General features: G+C 35.9%; 3 protein-coding genes, 1 non-coding gene and 1 pseudogene across 4 annotated transcripts; 2 read left to right on the forward strand and 3 right to left on the reverse strand.

Moving 5' to 3' along the window:
• Window positions 1-2,151: 2,151 nt before the first annotated feature.
• On the forward strand, window positions 2,152-3,451 carry LOC125185493 (uncharacterized; annotated as a pseudogene).
• A 685-nt stretch (window positions 3,452-4,136) lies between these two features.
• Window positions 4,137-5,573, reverse strand: LOC125210512 (BTB/POZ and MATH domain-containing protein 3-like). The gene is made up of 3 exons (XM_048110060.2): window positions 4,954-5,573; window positions 4,727-4,879; window positions 4,137-4,424 (listed from the first exon to the last, which is right to left on the reverse strand). The coding sequence occupies exons 1-3, from the start codon at window positions 5,569-5,571 to the stop codon at window positions 4,335-4,337; spliced, it is 861 nt and encodes a 286-aa protein (XP_047966017.2). The 5' UTR covers window positions 5,572-5,573; the 3' UTR covers window positions 4,137-4,334.
• Window positions 5,574-9,191: 3,618 nt separating this feature from the next.
• Window positions 9,192-10,947, reverse strand: LOC125205971 (uncharacterized). The gene is made up of 3 exons (XM_089064799.1): window positions 10,339-10,947; window positions 9,659-9,811; window positions 9,192-9,296 (listed from the first exon to the last, which is right to left on the reverse strand). The coding sequence occupies exons 1-3, from the start codon at window positions 10,942-10,944 to the stop codon at window positions 9,192-9,194; spliced, it is 864 nt and encodes a 287-aa protein (XP_088920925.1). The 5' UTR covers window positions 10,945-10,947.
• A 617-nt stretch (window positions 10,948-11,564) lies between these two features.
• On the reverse strand, window positions 11,565-11,665 carry LOC125202954 (U6 spliceosomal RNA). The gene has a single exon (XR_007173279.2). It is a non-coding gene; the product is annotated as a U6 spliceosomal RNA (small nuclear RNA).
• A 1,481-nt stretch (window positions 11,666-13,146) lies between these two features.
• LOC125191187 (ras-related protein RABH1b) lies at window positions 13,147-16,377 on the forward strand. Its single transcript, XM_089063499.1, has 6 exons — window positions 13,147-13,467; window positions 14,150-14,220; window positions 14,588-14,676; window positions 14,866-14,977; window positions 15,752-15,842; window positions 15,990-16,377. The coding sequence occupies exons 1-6, from the start codon at window positions 13,351-13,353 to the stop codon at window positions 16,134-16,136; spliced, it is 627 nt and encodes a 208-aa protein (XP_088919625.1). The 5' UTR covers window positions 13,147-13,350; the 3' UTR covers window positions 16,137-16,377.
• Window positions 16,378-17,216: the final 839 nt, after the last annotated feature.

A 17,216-nucleotide genomic window follows, 5' to 3' on the forward strand; every position in this document is an offset into this window, starting at 1 on the left:
CCCAAGCCAACCTAAACCTCCAAACCGCCCAAGCTGCCCAAAACGCTCTAGTTGCCCAAGCTGCCCAAGTCGATGAAGCTGACCAAGCTACCCAAGCTGCCCAAGCTGCTCAAGTTGCCTTTGCTGCCCAAGCCGTCGAAGCTGCCCGAGCTGCCCGAGTTGCCCGAGCTGCCCTAGCCGCTCAAGCCAACAAAGCTGCCCTAGCTGCCCGAGCTGCCCGAGCTGCCCGAGCTGCCCAAGACGTCCTAGCTGCACAAGCCGCCGAAACTGCCCAAGCAGCCGCAGATGCCGCAGCTGCGCAAGCTGCCCTAGCTGCCCTAGCTGCGCAAGCTGCCCCACCTTGAAGATCAAAACTGAGACGAAGCTCAGGCCTAGACCGAAGCCCAAGTCAAAGCCGAATCCGAAGCCCAAACCCGTGTCGAAGCCCAATGCAAAGCCGAAGCCAAATCTCAAGCCCGAGTTGAAGTTTAGTAGATGCACGGAACCACTCCACTCCACCTTTCTCTTTCTCTTATTCTGTAATACTCTCCTTCCAGTTCTGTTAAGACTTAGAATCTATTTTTTGAGAAAATTCTATGATGAAATCTTCTGGATCCGAAATTTTTATTTTTGTGAATGCAAAATTTATAACTTAATCCCAACCAAATAAAAAAATCGAAAATATTCTTTAAGGACCAAAATTTTGAAATACTTTTTTGAATTATTGTACTCCATGTTAGGTGTGAAATATTTAAATAATAGTAGTATTTTATTTTAATCTCTAATTTATACTCCTATTATACATATTATTATATACAATAATATACATTATTGGATTCTTTGTGTTCAAAAGAATCAGATTGACCTAAAAATCTCAAGAAACGCTCTAAAAATTTTGATGCGAATAGAACATTTAATTCGATAGTTCGAATTATGGATATTTTATTCACAACAAAATACTACACTGGATATATAATGGCGATATTTTCCTTTTCTTCTTTCTCTTTTTTTAAACTTATATGACGATCCAACTAATTACCACATGAAAACTTCCCCTATTTTATGTAACATTAATTTAACTAAATGGGATTTTAATATCTAATATCAAAAGCTTTTCAAAATTTATTTATTTTTTCATAGTTTGCAAACTTAAATACTTGTTAAATTTTTCTCACCATCCACCAACCACAAATTTGACTACATCAGTATGAAATGGATAACAATATCGAGCTTCTTAATTGGGACCTTGTAATCATATCATTATTATTTTTCAGTGCTAATCATATTTTTTCAGATCTACTCTCTCTGTTTCATTTTAAGTTCTCCCCGAGTTATGTCCAACGTTTAGTCATATGTTGTCATTATTATTCTTCGACAATTAATGGAATAGTATTATCTACTCAACCAAGTTTTTTTTATGTTTAATAGGTTCGAATGTAAAGGTTTTCAAAATAGCAAAGATTATGAATAAGTGAATAATCTTGAGGGCATATGTTAGTAATCATGTTTCATAAGATAATGAAGGAATGGTGTATATATGTTTTAGTGATGATGAAAAAAAAAATCACTACAAATTTAGTAATTCGATTATACATTGAACGTTACAAAAGCAAACTCTAAGCAAGGAAATTTAACTCTAAAATGTAACGTACACTACTAGGCCTAGCCTAACAGCTAACTCAGAAAAACAAAACAACCTTTGTATCCAATTTCTTCTTTTCGGAATTCAGCGTTTTCCCTACAAATTGAGCCAAAAATTCTCCTTGCTGGCTCTGTGGAGACTGCAATTCCCTCTTGAACCATTCTTGTGAAATTGAATTATGATAGTACTATAAAAATTTGTATAACCAAAAATTGAATCAGTATTTATGATTACGGATTTGTAATTCTTAAATCCGTACAATCAACTACAATTGTATCAACTATCACGGACAATTTGGTGACACTAACAATGTACTCAGCCCCAACACTAAGAGCTTCTTCTTTTTTAACATACTTAACTTATTGGAATTCTGTTTACATTTCTCAATATTGTTTGAGCATCCAAGGGCGGACGACATCGTCCGTCGCATCGTATGTTACTGTGGCATCGGCGACGATGGCTCGTCCATCGTCCGCGGACGAAGCACGGTCGATACCTATCATCCTTCGCATCGTTCGCGATGAGTCCCGATGGCGACGATTGGAGTACATCGGATGACTCAAGCCTTGTTCGATTGCGTTAATGACGTCGTGGCGGAATGCTTGGCACAAATGGAGCGCGAGCGTGCAGCGGCGAAGCAAGCGGCAGCGGTGCAGGTCCCTCGGCCGATTCGACGTCGGACGCATGTCCCCCGCGAGCACGACGTATCTCACCGACGTCTGGTCGCAGACTATTTTGCCGAGCAACCACGGTGGGGCCCAACGGTTTTTCACCGCCGTTTTAGAATGGGGCGAGATCTTTTTCTCCGCATTGTCCGGACGTTGGAAGGACGTGATGAATACATCCAGTATCGGGAAGACGGCATCGGCAGACCAGAACTTACACCGTTGCAGAAGTGCATGGTTGCGATCCGTCAGTTGGCCTACGGCACCACAACGGATATGTTCAACGAGTACCTTCACGTGGAGAGACAACTGGCCGCGACTACCTGAAGAATTTTTGTAGGGGAGTTGTGGAGGCTTTTGGCGACTCATATTTGTGACGCCTGACTGCTGATGATTGCCAGAGCCTAATGAGGATGCACGAGACGGTGCACGACTTCCCTGGAATGTTAGGGAGCATCGACTATATGCACTGACAGTGGAAGAATTGCTCGACGGCTTGGAGGGGCCAATTTACTAGCTGCTACAAGGGCAGCCACCCGACGATGATCCTCGAAGCCGTCGCTAACATCGTGTTTGGATCTGGCATGCATACTTCGGTGTAGCCGGGTCGAACAACGACATCAGCGTCCTCAACTCATCCACCCTCTTCGCCGATCAATGCAGGGGTCACGGCCCGACCATCGAGTTCACTAGTAACGGCCGTAGATATCATATGGGGTACTACTTGGCCGATGACATATACCCAAGGTGGCCTGTTTTTGTGAAGACGATCAGCTGCCCAATGGGTGACAGGAGAGTCTTGTTTGCGGCAAAGCAGGAGGCTGCGCAGAAGGATGTGGAGCTGGCTTTTGGTGTGCTCCAATCGCGGTGGGCAATAGTGAAAGGTCCGGCGCATTTTTGGTTCAAGGAAGTCATCGCCGACATCATGTATGCGTGCATCATCATGCATAATATGATAGTCGAACAAGAAGTTGGACATGTCACCGATTGGGTCGATGATGAAGCCGGATCTAGCTCCAGCACGGCGACCCCACCTGTCGGTCGAGGATAACCGATGGGCTTCGGTGAGGTTCTAGAGAGACAAACCTCAATGCACAGCCAACAAGATCATGCGGCGCTCATGGGCGACATGATTGAAGAAGTTTGGAAGCGTTTCGGCCATTAAGGATTTTTAGTTTTTTAATTTCATATGTAAAATTTGAACTTTCAATGAAATGAAGTTGTTTTATTCAATTTGTGTAGTGTTTAAATATTCAAAAAATAAATAAAATGTTTAGGACGGGGCTTAGGGCGGGCTATAGTCCGCCCCATTGCAGATGGAAGGGGCGGAGGATAAAATGCCTATGTAGCGGTGCATAGGACGGGGCTTAGAGCAGGCTATAATCTGCCCCATCGTGGATGTCCTTTGTTGCCTTTCTTTCATCTTTTTATGTTTTAATCGTGTTTTAGTTTATTCCGTTTTGGAAGGCAGATTTAGTTCGTGGTAAATAACTTTATTTTTTAATGAATAAGGGTTATTCTGATTGATTGATGCGTATACACATACATTAGCTGTTACGTAATCAAAACCATATTAAAATCCAATAGCTAACAAATTTACACCTTTCTCATGCAAAATTGCAAAAATCGAGTGAATTGATAGAATCAATACAAATTAAAATTCAAGATGAAAGAAATGTCACATCTTCTAAAATAATTATTGCCAATATTAGTTTTCAATTTGAAGCTCTCGTGAATAAATCAATCGAATATAGCCATGTCCAAGTTTTTGAAGAGAACAAAAATAAATACTACTAGTTCCCAATCTTTTTTCTTAATTGAAAATTAAATAATTTCTCCTAGTTGCTAAGAAAAAAATAAAGTAAAATATGTGGGCTGCGGAATGTAACGAAACCAAACTTGAATAGATTGAAAGTAATCTAATGACTTAAAGTAGAAAAAACAAGTAGCTCTACTAAGTAATTTTGTAAATTTATTACTGAAATCTGATGAGAGAGGAATAGGCACACCAATCTTCCTTCAATCCATCATTTGTGAATCACTTAGCTTCAATCCATCACTTTAGCTATCTTACTGGTAATCCGCCGTACAGTGCTCCATGCTTTCAAAAATGGGCGATATAAATCTTCTAAGTACACCTATATGAGCCAATATATAATAATCAACATTCTAAAATTAAAATGTAAGTTGTTGATTTTTTCTACTATCCTATTATTTGAAAATGCCCCTCCTATCATATATGGGCACTTTTGGACAAATCATGACAAAATTATTAAAGTACACTCTTACTTTATTCTATCTACTTTATTCACTTTTTACTTTATTCTCTCTACCTTTTTTCTCTTTCTTACTTTTTTATCTATTTATTTAACACACTCAACTTTGTGCCGAAAAGTTCCGCCTCAACTATGAGGGAACGGAGGGAGTATAAAATTATTACCTCTGCATTGTCAGCGAAACCGGGCAATTGGTAGCGTATAGATAGTGTCCTTATCTGCATGCGAAACGAATTGGGATCACGCCAGTTGGATTTTTGGATATCTTCTAGGTCACGAGAATGAAGCTTCTTGTTATATATAAACCACAACAGAGCCTGAACATTGACAAAGTTTAGTAAATAGCAAAACTAATATATAGGAGTATATACAATGAGTTTACGAGGTATACGTCAAATAAATCTGGTTCAACATCCGAAATAACAATGTCGGCATCGACATCGGCATTTAGTAGAAGAGCGGGACATCTTTTATGTACTATGGACTGCTCTGCGAAGAATCGCATATAACCTACTTGAAAAAACAGGTAACGGTCAACTAGTGGGTCGTTGGTATTGGTAAAAACCCCAATTGTTGCCTTAATCTTGAGGGAATATCGCATCCCAATGCAAGCATTCAGATATGGGGTAAACACATATAGGCAGGGAGACGAATGTCCAGCTTGGACAGTAAGTACACTCCTATAAAGGCCTCGTTTATGAAATGAGGAAGTCTTGACGTGGGGTGATTTCCCTGTAAATGGATATGGATTTACTATCCGGAAACTAAGCAGGAGCTCTGCTGTTTGCGTAGATTCAATGGCGAATGCCGCATAATAGTCAATGTAGTCCTCTTGTGTAGCTCCAGATGGGTAGAATTTGATCTTGAATGAGTGACCATCCGGCCCCTCGAATGCCGGGCTTTCGAGGGCAACACCGTACCCAACATGCCGTTGCTCCTTGTAATTTTGTACCGACCATACGTAACTTACCGTTTGCACTATTTTGCCATTATAAACCTCCTCTGCCATTCATATAGTAGATCAAAAATCTGACAAGCACAATTAAGAATATAGCAATGTGTATGCAAAAAATTAAGGAAACTCACCAACTACAAGAGATACTTATCATCTCTTTTAAAGCCATTCCTACGAGCAGATTTCGCATCCTCAACTAATTCTAATTCTGTTACCAAGTTTAGGGCTTTACATTTCTCATTGTTTGTTACTTTTCTACTTCTCATTTACTATTATTTTGCTTATATAACTGACCCGAGTTAGTTAGTGAAATGGGTTTCCAAAAAATTATAAAATACACAAATTTTATCAAATGCTTTGTTTGCGGTATGACTCATTCCCTAAGATCGATATCTACAAATTTTGTAATTAAAATTTGAATGTATTTTGTAGGCAATTATTGTAAAATTAGTACTTTCTCCATCCAAGGTGTGAACTTCTTCAAGAACACGGGACCGACCAACGGCGAACAAGGACAGAAATTAATGGAATATGAAGTACAAAGTTAATAGGTTTCATTTTATAGAGCTAGCCTCGGCACCTTATGTCGACAATTAAAATTGTTGGACGTTGAAACCGAGGAGTTTTGCATTGACGAAGACGAAGAAGATATGTTTGTGTAAGTATGTTGGCACTGTATAACCTAAATGCCTTTTGAAATCGTTATGTTATTATTCCAATCAATTATTTGATGTAGTATATTACTTAATGATTCCAAAATGTCTACATTATTTTTTCGATTCTACAATTACAATGACATCGTCACCAACAAAAACTCCTCCTACATCATATAAAACCAATGTTAATGGCGGAAATGCAAAAAACAAAGCATTACATCCAAGAAGGAAAACGATCGAAAAACTAAAATAGTTAAACAAAGTAGGAAAAATGTCATCATTTCGTGTAAACTGTGAAGGATGTGCGCCAAAAAGTTGTAGCAAACACATTAGGAATGTAGGAAATGAAAACGGCATCACTGTATTAACTCATTAAATATTTATTCCCACTTTGAGATGTTTTGAAAAATATATATTTGAAATTAATTATAAATCTATTGGTATTGATTTTATTAAGATTTTTTTTTTGGTACCATATCATATTTTTTGTCCAATTTTAAAAAACAATAGTACGTCAAACAATATTCAATATCATTTCCACCCAATTGACCACAACGTGCAGCCTTGATGGACTGTGTCACAAATACGCATTCCATTAAAACAACTCCGTTTCGAAAATACAAACGCCCACGCCCAAATCTATAGATTCACCGCGTCGATATCTCGACCAAATCCTCATTTTCCGGCGAGATCGGAAGCTTAATTTCTCCGTCGGAAGGAAAGTTCAGAAGTGGTGATCGGATATCTTAATTGAAAATTAAATAATTTCCCCTAATTGCTAAGAAAAAAATAAAGTAAAATATGTGGGCTGCGGAATGTAACGAAACCAAACTTGAATGGATTGAGAGTAAATCTAATCTAATGATTTAAAGTAGAAATAATTACTGTACTATGTATTTATGTAAATTTATTAATGAAATCTGATCAAAGAAGAATAGGCACACCAATCTTACTTCAATCCATCATTTGTGAATCACTTAGCTTTTGGATCAGGCTTAACTTTAGTTACATTACTGGTAATCCGCCGTACAGTGCACTATGCTTTCAGAAATGGGCGATAAATCTTCTAAATACACCTATATTAGCCAATAAGAAATAATCAACGTTACTAAAATTAAAATGTAAATTGATTTTTTCAACTATCGGATTACTTGGAAATGTCCCCTCCTATCAAGAAAATATGGGCACTTTTGGACAAATCGTGACAAAATTATTAAAGTACACTATACCCAATATGAATAAATACAAAAAAATGTACTATTTAGTAAAATTTCAGTACAGAGAATTTTAAATATTGATACCCTTGTCAAGTGTTGGACTCTTTCCTTTCTCATGCAAATATGTCAAATTATCATCCAAAAACCGAGTGAATTAGTATATCATAATTAAAGGAATCAATATCAAGTACATAAATTAAAATACTTGTGTTATATGCCTGCCTTCACGATCCCTTCCAAAGCATCCACCACTTTATGATTCTTCAAGTCTAGTAAGCGTCGCATAATCGACAAACTAACAACCAAATTCCATTTTCTCCCACTTCCCAAATAGTACAACATAATCAACATCAATTTTTTGATGACGACACCAACATAACCAGATGTCTACATTAATACTCATCAATCGTAGCACTAACATTCACTCCCTCATATTTTAAGTTCTCCACAAGTTATGTCCAACGTTTAGTCATATGTTGTCATTATTATTCTTCAACAATGAAGGGAATGGTATTATCCGCTCAACCAAATCTTTTTTTATGTTTTATGGAGTAGGTTCGAATGTAAAGGTTTTCAAAATAGCAAAGATTATGAATAAGTGAATAATCTTGAGGACATATGTTATTTATCATGTTTCAAAAGATAATGAAGGAATGGTGGATGTATGTTTTTGTTGGTGTAAACCTTCGGAGCGATTGAGTAACGAGATGAAGAAACGCGAACAAGAGAATGTAGGTTAAAGAGGAATCTTGTTTTATTGCTGGGAAAATTCTAGAGTGCAAGATACAATGATTTGAATTGGGGATTAAGAACCCTTGATCTATTTACTAAGCGTAATCGGCCAAGAAGAGGGAAAAACAATTAACAGCTGTGATCTAATCTATCTTACTTGCACAGATCTAACGGCTGACAATTAGCCTACACATTTGAACTAAAATCGCATTTTAGAGTAACAACTTTTCCCTGCTTGAGTCAGCCTCTTCCTTAGCTCAAAACTGAGCTCAAACCAGCAGTCAACAATTGCGGATTTGTAATTCTTAAATCCGTACAAAGGTTGTGACACTGACAATGTACTTATCCCCAACACTAAGAGCTTCTTCTTCTTTTTTAGCATACTTAACTAATTGGAATTCTGTTTACATTTCTCAATATTGTTTGTTGCCTTTCTTTTCTCTGTTTCTATTTCAATCGTGTTTTAGTTTATTCCGTTTTCGAAGGTAGATAACTTTATTTTTTAATAAGGATATTCTGGCCTATACACATACATTAGCTGTTACGTAATCAAAGGCCATATAAAAATCATTAAGATCTAATGGTTAACAAATTTACACCTTTCTCATGCAAAATTGCAAATATGTCACATTATCAACCAAAAACCGAGTGAATTAATGGAATCAATATAAATTAAAATTCAAGATCAAAGAAATGTCACATCTTCTAAATAAAATAATTGTCTATATATTAGTTTTTCAATCTGAAGCTCTCGCGAATAAATCAATCGAATATAGCCATGTCCAGGTTTTTGAAGAGAACAAAAATAAATACTACTAGTTCCCAATCTTTTTTCTTAATTGAAAATTAAATAATTTCACCTACTAATTGCTAAGAAAAAAAATATAAAGTAAAATATGTGGGCTGCGGAATGTGACGAAACCAAACTTGAATAGATTGAAAGTAATCCTCATAACTTGCTAATTATTTAAAGTAGAAATAACTACTAAGAATTTTTGTAAATTTATTAATGAAATCTGATCAGAGAAGAATAGGCACACCAATCTTACTTCAATCCATCATTTATGAATCACTTAGCTTTTGGATCAGGCTTAACTTTAGCTATCTTACTGGTAATCCGCCGTACAGTGCTCCATGCTTTCAAAAATGGGCGATATAAATCTTCCAATTTCACCTATATTAGCCAATAGACAATAATCAACATAATGAATTGAGGTGTAAATTATCGATATATGTTCTATCATATTATTTGAAATGTGGTACACGATAAATGCCAATATGAATAAATATGAAATTTTTACTTAAATTTTGGTATGGAAAATTTTCAATATAGATAGCATCCCTAAATTCAATAAACATTAGTACAATATTTCGTTTAGTGGTATTAAAATACCGTGGGAAATACAGTTTTATTAGTACTACTAATATTTTTTTTATAGCTAAATCAGTATTTTCCTACTTGTAGACAAAAGAGATAATACACCCAAGAACAAGCTATATATATATATATATATATAGTAAGTATGAAATTATTACCAACGAATCGTCAGCGAAACCGGGCAATTCATAGTGTATAGCTACTCTCCTGATCCTCGTGCGAAACGAATTGGGATCACGCCTGTTGGAGTTTTGGATAAATTGTCGGTCCCAAGAATGAAGCTTCTTGTTATATATGAACCATAACAGAGCCTGCATATATAGACAAAGCTTAACTTGTACACTGTTCCATAGTAGTAGAGTCATTTTGCCATTTTGGTACATTCTATAGTAGTTGAGTTATTTCTCTTTTTAGTAAAAGTCAAAACGCATTTCTACTCACTTAGCTTTCTCTCTCTTACTTTATTCTATTTTCAAATCTCTACTTTATTCTTTCTTTACCTAACTCACTTAACTCAATTTTTCTTAAATCTCGTGCCAAAAAGATGGAGTATAGTAAATAGTAGTAAAACTAATAAGTACAAGTGAGATTATAAAGCATACCGCAAATATATACTCCCTCCGTCCCGCTTTAGCAGTCCCATTGACTTTTCTGCCCTCTTTTTGTAAAAATGATAAAAAATAGTTAAAGTGGAGAAATGGTAAAGTAAGAGAGACAATAATGCAGATAAGACTCTTCTCTATATTATTCTCTCTCTTAATTTACCATTTCTCCTTTTTAACTATTTCTTATCATTTTTCCAAAAAGAGGGCAGAAAAGTCAATGAGACTGCTAAAGCGGGACGGAGGGAGTATGAATCAACACCCCGAATTACAATGTCGGCATCGGCATGGTGATTTGGTAGAAGAGCCGGGCATCGTTTTTCTATTATAGACCGCTCTGCGAAGAATCGTTGATCATATACTTGAAAAAACAGGAAAGGATCAGTTGGCGGGCTGATGGTATCGATAAAAACCCCAATTGTTGCCTTAATCTTTAGGGAATATCCTATCAAGGGTTCAATACTGGCTCTAAACATAAGAAGAGTGGGAGACGTATGTCCAGCTTGGACAGTAAACACACGTCTAAACATTTGTCTTTGATCAAATGAGGAAACCTTGTCGGTGTGTGTTATACCATATGGATCCATAGCCCGGAAAGCAAGAACCAACTGAGCTGTTTGTGTAGTTTCGATGGCGAGCGATGCACGGTTGTCAATGTAGTCGGGTAGCGTAGCTCCTCCCGGGTAGAATTTGATCTTGAACGAATGGCCATTCGGCCCGGGAAATCTAGGGCTCTCGAGTGCTTCCCCGTACCCTTGAGTCTTATACCCCTTGTAATTTTGCACCTGCCATTCGTAATTTATCTTTACCAGTGTTTTGGCATTATGCAAATCTTCTGCCATTGATCAAAATTCAAAACCTGAGAAGCAGAAAAAGGTAATAAGGATCAATTCACTAGCTACAATAAATTAAGCACCACGTGTGCAGGAAGCAAGACGAAACTCACCAACTACAAGAGAGAATTGAAGCAAAACAATTAAGGAAACTCACCAACTACAAGAGACAAGCAGCAATGTACTTATTCTTTTTTAAAGCGATTCCTACGAGCAGATTTTGCATCCTCAACTAATTGGTGTTCTGTTACCGAGTTTAGGGCTTTACATATCTCATTGTTTGTTAATTTTCTACTTTTTGCTTACAATATAGGAGTATTCTGTTTTGGAGTAACTAAATACGTTTGGTGTTAACATAACATCTAAGAAAATTAACACTAAACTGACCCAAGTTAGTTAGTGAAATGGGTTTCCAAAAATTTAAAAATACACAAATATTCATCCCTAGAGTTGTCAGCTGGGCCGGCCCACCAGCGAAATGAAACGGGTCTGGGCTGGGCTCATCAGTTGAGATGAGCTCCAATTGGGCCATTTTGCAAACCCAGGCCCAGGTCCAGCCCAGGCCCGGACCCAACAAAGGCCTACCTTCTATTATTAGTTTTTTAAAAATGTAATTAGGGGATTAATAACTAATAATAATATATTTCTCTATTTATGTATGTCATCTTGTGCACGATACATGTTTATTTTGTCTATATCATTCCAATATTTTAGATGTCTCCGAATAGACTCAAACAATAATAGTTTAATATCAACATAAGTTTCCAACTAAATCATGAATGAAACATACAATCTTGATTACATCTAAATATTTTCATAATTTTTTTAGGGTTTATGGTTTATGGTTTAGGGTTGTAACAAAATGACTCTGAAGTTTAACTTTAAGAATATTATGTATTCAAACCTTAATATATGATGATAATTATAGAATTATTTAAATTTGTTAGTTAGTTCATATACTTGTAGCTTTAAAAATACAACATCAACCCATATGTCATCATATACTAACAAAACTAACAATATTGGTTATTCTTTTAGTTATACACTTACTTTTAAATACAATATTGTTAATACAAAGTCAATAAATAAACTTAAACACATTATTAATTTAGATTTAGTTAATGAGATATAAAAGCACAAGTTATATATTTTATTTTTGCATATAATACATTTAGGATATCTTTAAAATACTTAAACAAATAATTTAAACAAACCCCAGCCCAGCCCAGCTCGGGCCCACATGGCAAGTGGGCCTGGGCCAGGCCGGACTTAGCAGAATTAGAAAAAGCCCGGCCTAGACCAGGCCGCCTCAGACATGGGCCTAGGCCGGGCTGGGCCTCAATATAGGCAGCCCTCGGAGGGCCCGGGACCGGGCTGGGCCGGCCCGGCCCACTTGACATCTCTACAGTCATCCCCTAATTTTTTGTAAAAGAACTATCTAAAATTTTGTAATTTAAATTTGAATATATTTTGTAGACAAATAGTTAAAATTTAGTACTTTCTCTGTTGAAGGTGTGGACTTCTTTACGAACACGCGACTGACCAACGACGAATAAGGACAGAAATTAATGGAATATGAAGTACAAAGTTAATAGAATAGTGTTGGACTCTTTCATTGTATAGAGCTAGCCTCGGCACCTTATGTCGACAATTAACCGAGTAGTTCTGCATTGACGAAGACGAAGAAGATATGTTTCTGTAAGTATGTTCGCACTGTCTAACTTAAACGACTTTTGAAATCGTTATTATTCCAATCAATTATTTGATGTAGTATAACTTAACGATTCCAATATGTCTACATAATTTTTTCAATTTTACAATTACAAAGACAACAAAAACTTATACATACATAATATAAAACCAATGTTAATGGCGGAAATGCAAAAAACAAAGTATTAGATCCAAGAAGGAAAACAATCGAAAAACAAGAGTAAAATAGTTAAACTAATACGTAAAGAAAATTGTCATCATTTCGTGTAAAGGAATGTAGGAAATGAAAAGGGCATCACTCTATTAACTCATTAAATATTTATTCCACTTTGAGATGTTTTAAAAACTATATATATTTGAAATTAATTATAAATCTATTGGTATTGATTTTATTACGTTTTTTTTTTACCATATCATATTTTTTGTCCAATTTTTTAAAAACTATAATACGTCAAACAATATTCAATATAATTTCCACCCAATTGACCACAACGTGCAGCCTTGATGGACTGTGTCACAAATCACAATATTATTGTCCATTACTTCACGCGCTCAAAGCCTTCAACATCAAAACAACTCCGTTTCCAAAATCCCAAATCTATACATTCACCGCGTCGATTTCTCGGGGCAAATCCTCATTTTCCGGCGAGATCGGAAGCTTTCTCCGTCAGAAGGGAAGTTCAAAGGTGGTGATCTGCTTGACTGATGGCTCCGGTTTCGGCTCTCGCCAAGTACAAGTTAGTGTTCCTCGGAGATCAATCCGTCGGAAAAACGAGTATCATCACTCGGTTCATGTATGACAAATTCGACAATACTTATCAGGTGCGGAATCACAAATTCGTCAAGTTAATGTTTACCATTTTTGAATTTAGTCTTATGTTGCTAGGACTCTGGATCTGATCCCTAATACCACTAATTAGCTCTTGGCACACAGTTTATTCCGTCCAGATCTTTGTTTTTTTTTCTGCTTTTTTGCTCGTAATTTTTGTCAATAGTTCAATCTCCAAACTTTCATTGATCTGCTGCTGCGGTTACAGAATTTTGTAATGTCGAGATGTGTGATCCTAGTTGGATCCATCTCTTATGCAATTAATCGAATTATTCTTCATTTTTCTGTTGTGATTCGTAGTAGTGTTATTTTTTCTCGGTTTTAAGGCATCTTAGTTTATTGGCTCGTGTCAGTTGAGCTGATTTTGTTGTGAGGAATTCAATGAGTTCAATAATAGGTGTTTTAAAGATTATGTGTTCTTTGTTTTGTTACACATCAATCAACTACACTCTTAGTTCATCACAGATTAGAAACCAAATATTCTGCTCGATTTAAATTAAACAGCACCCGGCAACTAGACAAACGTGGAATAAGTGATTGCAGTTATCTAATGCTATATTCAGGGAATGTTTTAGTTCACTTTTGTTCATATTATCAATAGAACCTTTATCTGTGACTGTATAATATGTAGAATAAAATTTTCATCTTACTTGTTTGCTTTTTATTTTTGTTTAGGCAACTATTGGTATTGATTTTCTTTCAAAGACAATGTATCTTGAAGACCGGACTGTACGTTTGCAGCTGTGGTAAGATACCCTTCTTCATCGGATGATTTCATGAATGCTTCCTAAAATAGATTTTATATATGCATTCTTGTAGAAATAATTTGCCAAAAAAATATCATCTAGAATCTAGAGGTTTTTGGTATGCCTATTTTTGTAGCATCATAATTGGAAAAACTAGGCATGCCTATTTTTGTAGCTTATCACAATTGAGTTTTCTAACTGCAATCAAAGTGAAATTTTAAGTGGTTCTTAGTGCCAGTGTGCTCTTGGGTATTCCATTCCTTCCTGGCACATACCTATGATTCTACTATGAATTCCACTTTTGCTCGTATTTGTTTCTCAGTTTCTTTCTTGTAGAGGAATAATCTTCTAATCTGTTCATGTTCAGGGATACTGCTGGACAAGAAAGATTTAGAAGTCTCATACCAAGCTACATAAGGGATTCCTCTGTTGCTGTCATAGTATATGATGTTGCAAGTATGCCACTGTGTCTCTTATTTAATTTATAGTTTTATACTTCATTTGATGATGCATGATTGGCTCCAGATGTACTTTTAATTTCATACCGAGAAGTGGAAAGTACTTTTTTCTCTTATGCTTCCTGCTGGCTTGTAGATCAAAATATTCCTTAATTTTCTAGTACTGATTATAATCCCTGGCTATTAGGCAGACAATCCTTTCTTAACACTGCAAAGTGGATCGAGGAGGTTCGCACTGAGAGAGGAAGTGATGTTATAATTGTTCTAGTTGGTAACAAAACGGATCTGGTGGATAAGAGGTAAACTCCATTGTCTGTAGTCATTTTCTCATATATGCATTTCAGATTGCAATATAACTCTCATATTTCCCAACTATTTTTGTATAACACTTAGAATTAAACCAAACATTCCAACTAATGTTGCAACCAGTTGCCTTTATTTATGTGTGGGCTTCCTTCTAACCATCCATCACTGTCTTTCATTTTTATCACATCCATAAGAGGTTCCAATTTAAGCTTGCTATTTTGTATTGAAGTGGAGTATATCAAAAGTTATTTGAAAAATATCCAGTAGTATTGTATAGATTGGTATAGGATTTGATTAGGCCTGATCGGTATAGAACTATTAGAATTAGTTTGTACTCATTGGGCCGACGTAGACAATTTAGAAACGATGTTGCAGATTTGCTTCTGGAATGCTAGACCGGACCTTTTCAAGACTCATGCTTGGTAGTTGGTTTCATAATTCTGATCTTAATGTTGCTTGCTTTGACATATGTCTATATTAAACCAATTCTGTAACAATGTACTAGTACTTGTAAGCAAAGCTATTATTTCAAATACATGAGGTTGCTTTGGTAAAAGTCTGAAAGCTGGGATAAAAGGCAGTGTAGCTGTGCTTCAGGAAAGTAGTGAAATATGACATTTGCCTGATATTCACTTAACAAAGCTGTTTGATTTTATAGTGAGCTTCCTACTTAAGAATCTAAATGTTGCTGTGTAACGTTGTAAGCTTTTCTTTATCATTACTTTGATGATGTTTATACTGGTGTAACCATTTGATAACTATAACAGGCAAGTTTCAATCGAAGAAGCAGAGGCTAAAGCTCGTGATTTCAATGTCATGTTTATTGAAACTAGTGCAAAAGCTGGTTTCAACATAAAGGTAACATAGATACTGCACTCGACCTTGTACTACTGCAAATTGATTTGTATGTTATATGCAACTCAAACTGCTAAATCTTGTTTTTCAACGAGGAATGTGCCTCACTAAAGTGAAAATATTATGATGCTGAGCTTTACATATGTGCAGGCACTATTCAGGAAGATCGCTGCAGCCTTGCCGGGGATGGAAACTCTGTCATCAACGAAGCAAGATGAGATGGTTGATGTCAACCTCAAGTCTAGCAACGCAAACGCATCCCAGTCACAACAGCAGTCGGGAGGTTGCGCTTGCTAAAAAGGTGAACCGGAACATTGGGTTGCGCTTAAGATATATTTTTAATGGACGGAATATGCATCTGTAAAGAGCCTTCAACCTTGAGCATTGAATTTTGTTTGTGATTGTCGAGAGTATTTCAAGTCGTCGGATGCAGTTGATTGTCATTGATGTTCATTTTTTTTCTGTTTCTCTTCCTAAACTTGTACCCATGATTATTGAATTTGAGACAGCATATAGTCATACTTTCTTCTTTCTGTCACATGCTCTAGTATTGCTCGTTTAGTTTCTACAAGTACCTTTTTCCTTTATATTTGTAATGTTGAATAGTAAGTTATTTAGTGATAATTGTTATTTGAATTATGATGTTTGGTCAGATTATAGTCAGTTCTTTAACATTTGAAATTGAAATATTAAATCATGAAATTTTAATTTTTCTCAATGGTATCATCTATCTAAAAAACAGTGTTTTTTGGTGATGTTCAAAATGATAGTGTTTATTAAAATGAGAGTAGAAAAAAAATATTTAAAAGAAACGAGGATGAGATAATTTTACAAATTGAAATTTCGTGGTTTAATTTTATTTTTTTTGGATCGTTCCAATTTCCCCTAGGGGGAATGCCCAAGTGGAATCCATGTCTTCTCTCCTATTCAGTTTCTCTTCATGTGTGCATGTCATCCTTCTCATCACTGCAAATCCTTTCTCCGGCTATCATTCCAATCCAATCAAATCCATGTATTTGATCAAAATTACAGTATAAATGGGTACTACTACATGAATATTCATAATTTGATAAAAAAATTTTAATAAAAAATTGAGATGCTTTTAAAAAATATCGAATATTTCATTATTTCATTTGCTAACTCTATCAATTGTTGATTTTTTTCGTGTATATATATAAAAGAAAAAAAAATTAAAGTATGTCATAAATCCCAAATAGTGAAACGACAATACAATGATTCTCAAAAGATTAATATTATTCCCTCCATTCCTTGTTAATTGAGAATTTTTTTGGACACGGAGATTAAGAATCGTGTGTTAGGTGGACGTTGAATAAAGTAAGAGAGATGAATAAAGAATAAAGTAAAAGAGGGAAAGTG

This window comes from Salvia hispanica, chromosome 2, assembly GCF_029641045.1.
Source record: "Salvia hispanica isolate PSC_SH4W2 chromosome 2, Shi_PSC_v1, whole genome shotgun sequence".
Taxonomy (NCBI): domain Eukaryota; kingdom Viridiplantae; phylum Streptophyta; class Magnoliopsida; order Lamiales; family Lamiaceae; genus Salvia; species Salvia hispanica.

Coding starts and splice junctions, on each gene's coding strand:
- LOC125210512 (XM_048110060.2), bottom strand. CDS start 5,571: ATGGCAGAGGAGGTTTATAATGGCAAAATAGTGCAAACGGTAAGTTAC. Junction 4,880..4,953: donor TTGAACCAGATTTATTTGAC/GTATACCTCGTA, acceptor GTCAATGTTCAG/GCTCTGTTGTGGTTTATATA. Junction 4,425..4,726: donor GTTTCGCTGACAATGCAGAG/GTAATAATTTTA, acceptor TGGCTCATATAG/GTGTACTTAGAAGATTTATA.
- LOC125205971 (XM_089064799.1), bottom strand. CDS start 10,944: ATGGCAGAAGATTTGCATAATGCCAAAACACTGGTAAAGATAAATTAC. Junction 9,812..10,338: donor ATTCATACTCCCTCCGTCCC/GCTTTAGCAGTC, acceptor CTATATATGCAG/GCTCTGTTATGGTTCATATA. Junction 9,297..9,658: donor GTTTCGCTGACGATTCGTTG/GTAATAATTTCA, acceptor TGGCTAATATAG/GTGAAATTGGAAGATTTATA.
- LOC125191187 (XM_089063499.1), top strand. CDS start 13,351: ATGGCTCCGGTTTCGGCTCTCGCCAAGTACAAGTTAGTGTTCCTCGGA. Junction 14,677..14,865: donor CATAGTATATGATGTTGCAA/GTATGCCACTGT, acceptor CCTGGCTATTAG/GCAGACAATCCTTTCTTAAC. Junction 14,978..15,751: donor ACGGATCTGGTGGATAAGAG/GTAAACTCCATT, acceptor TAACTATAACAG/GCAAGTTTCAATCGAAGAAG.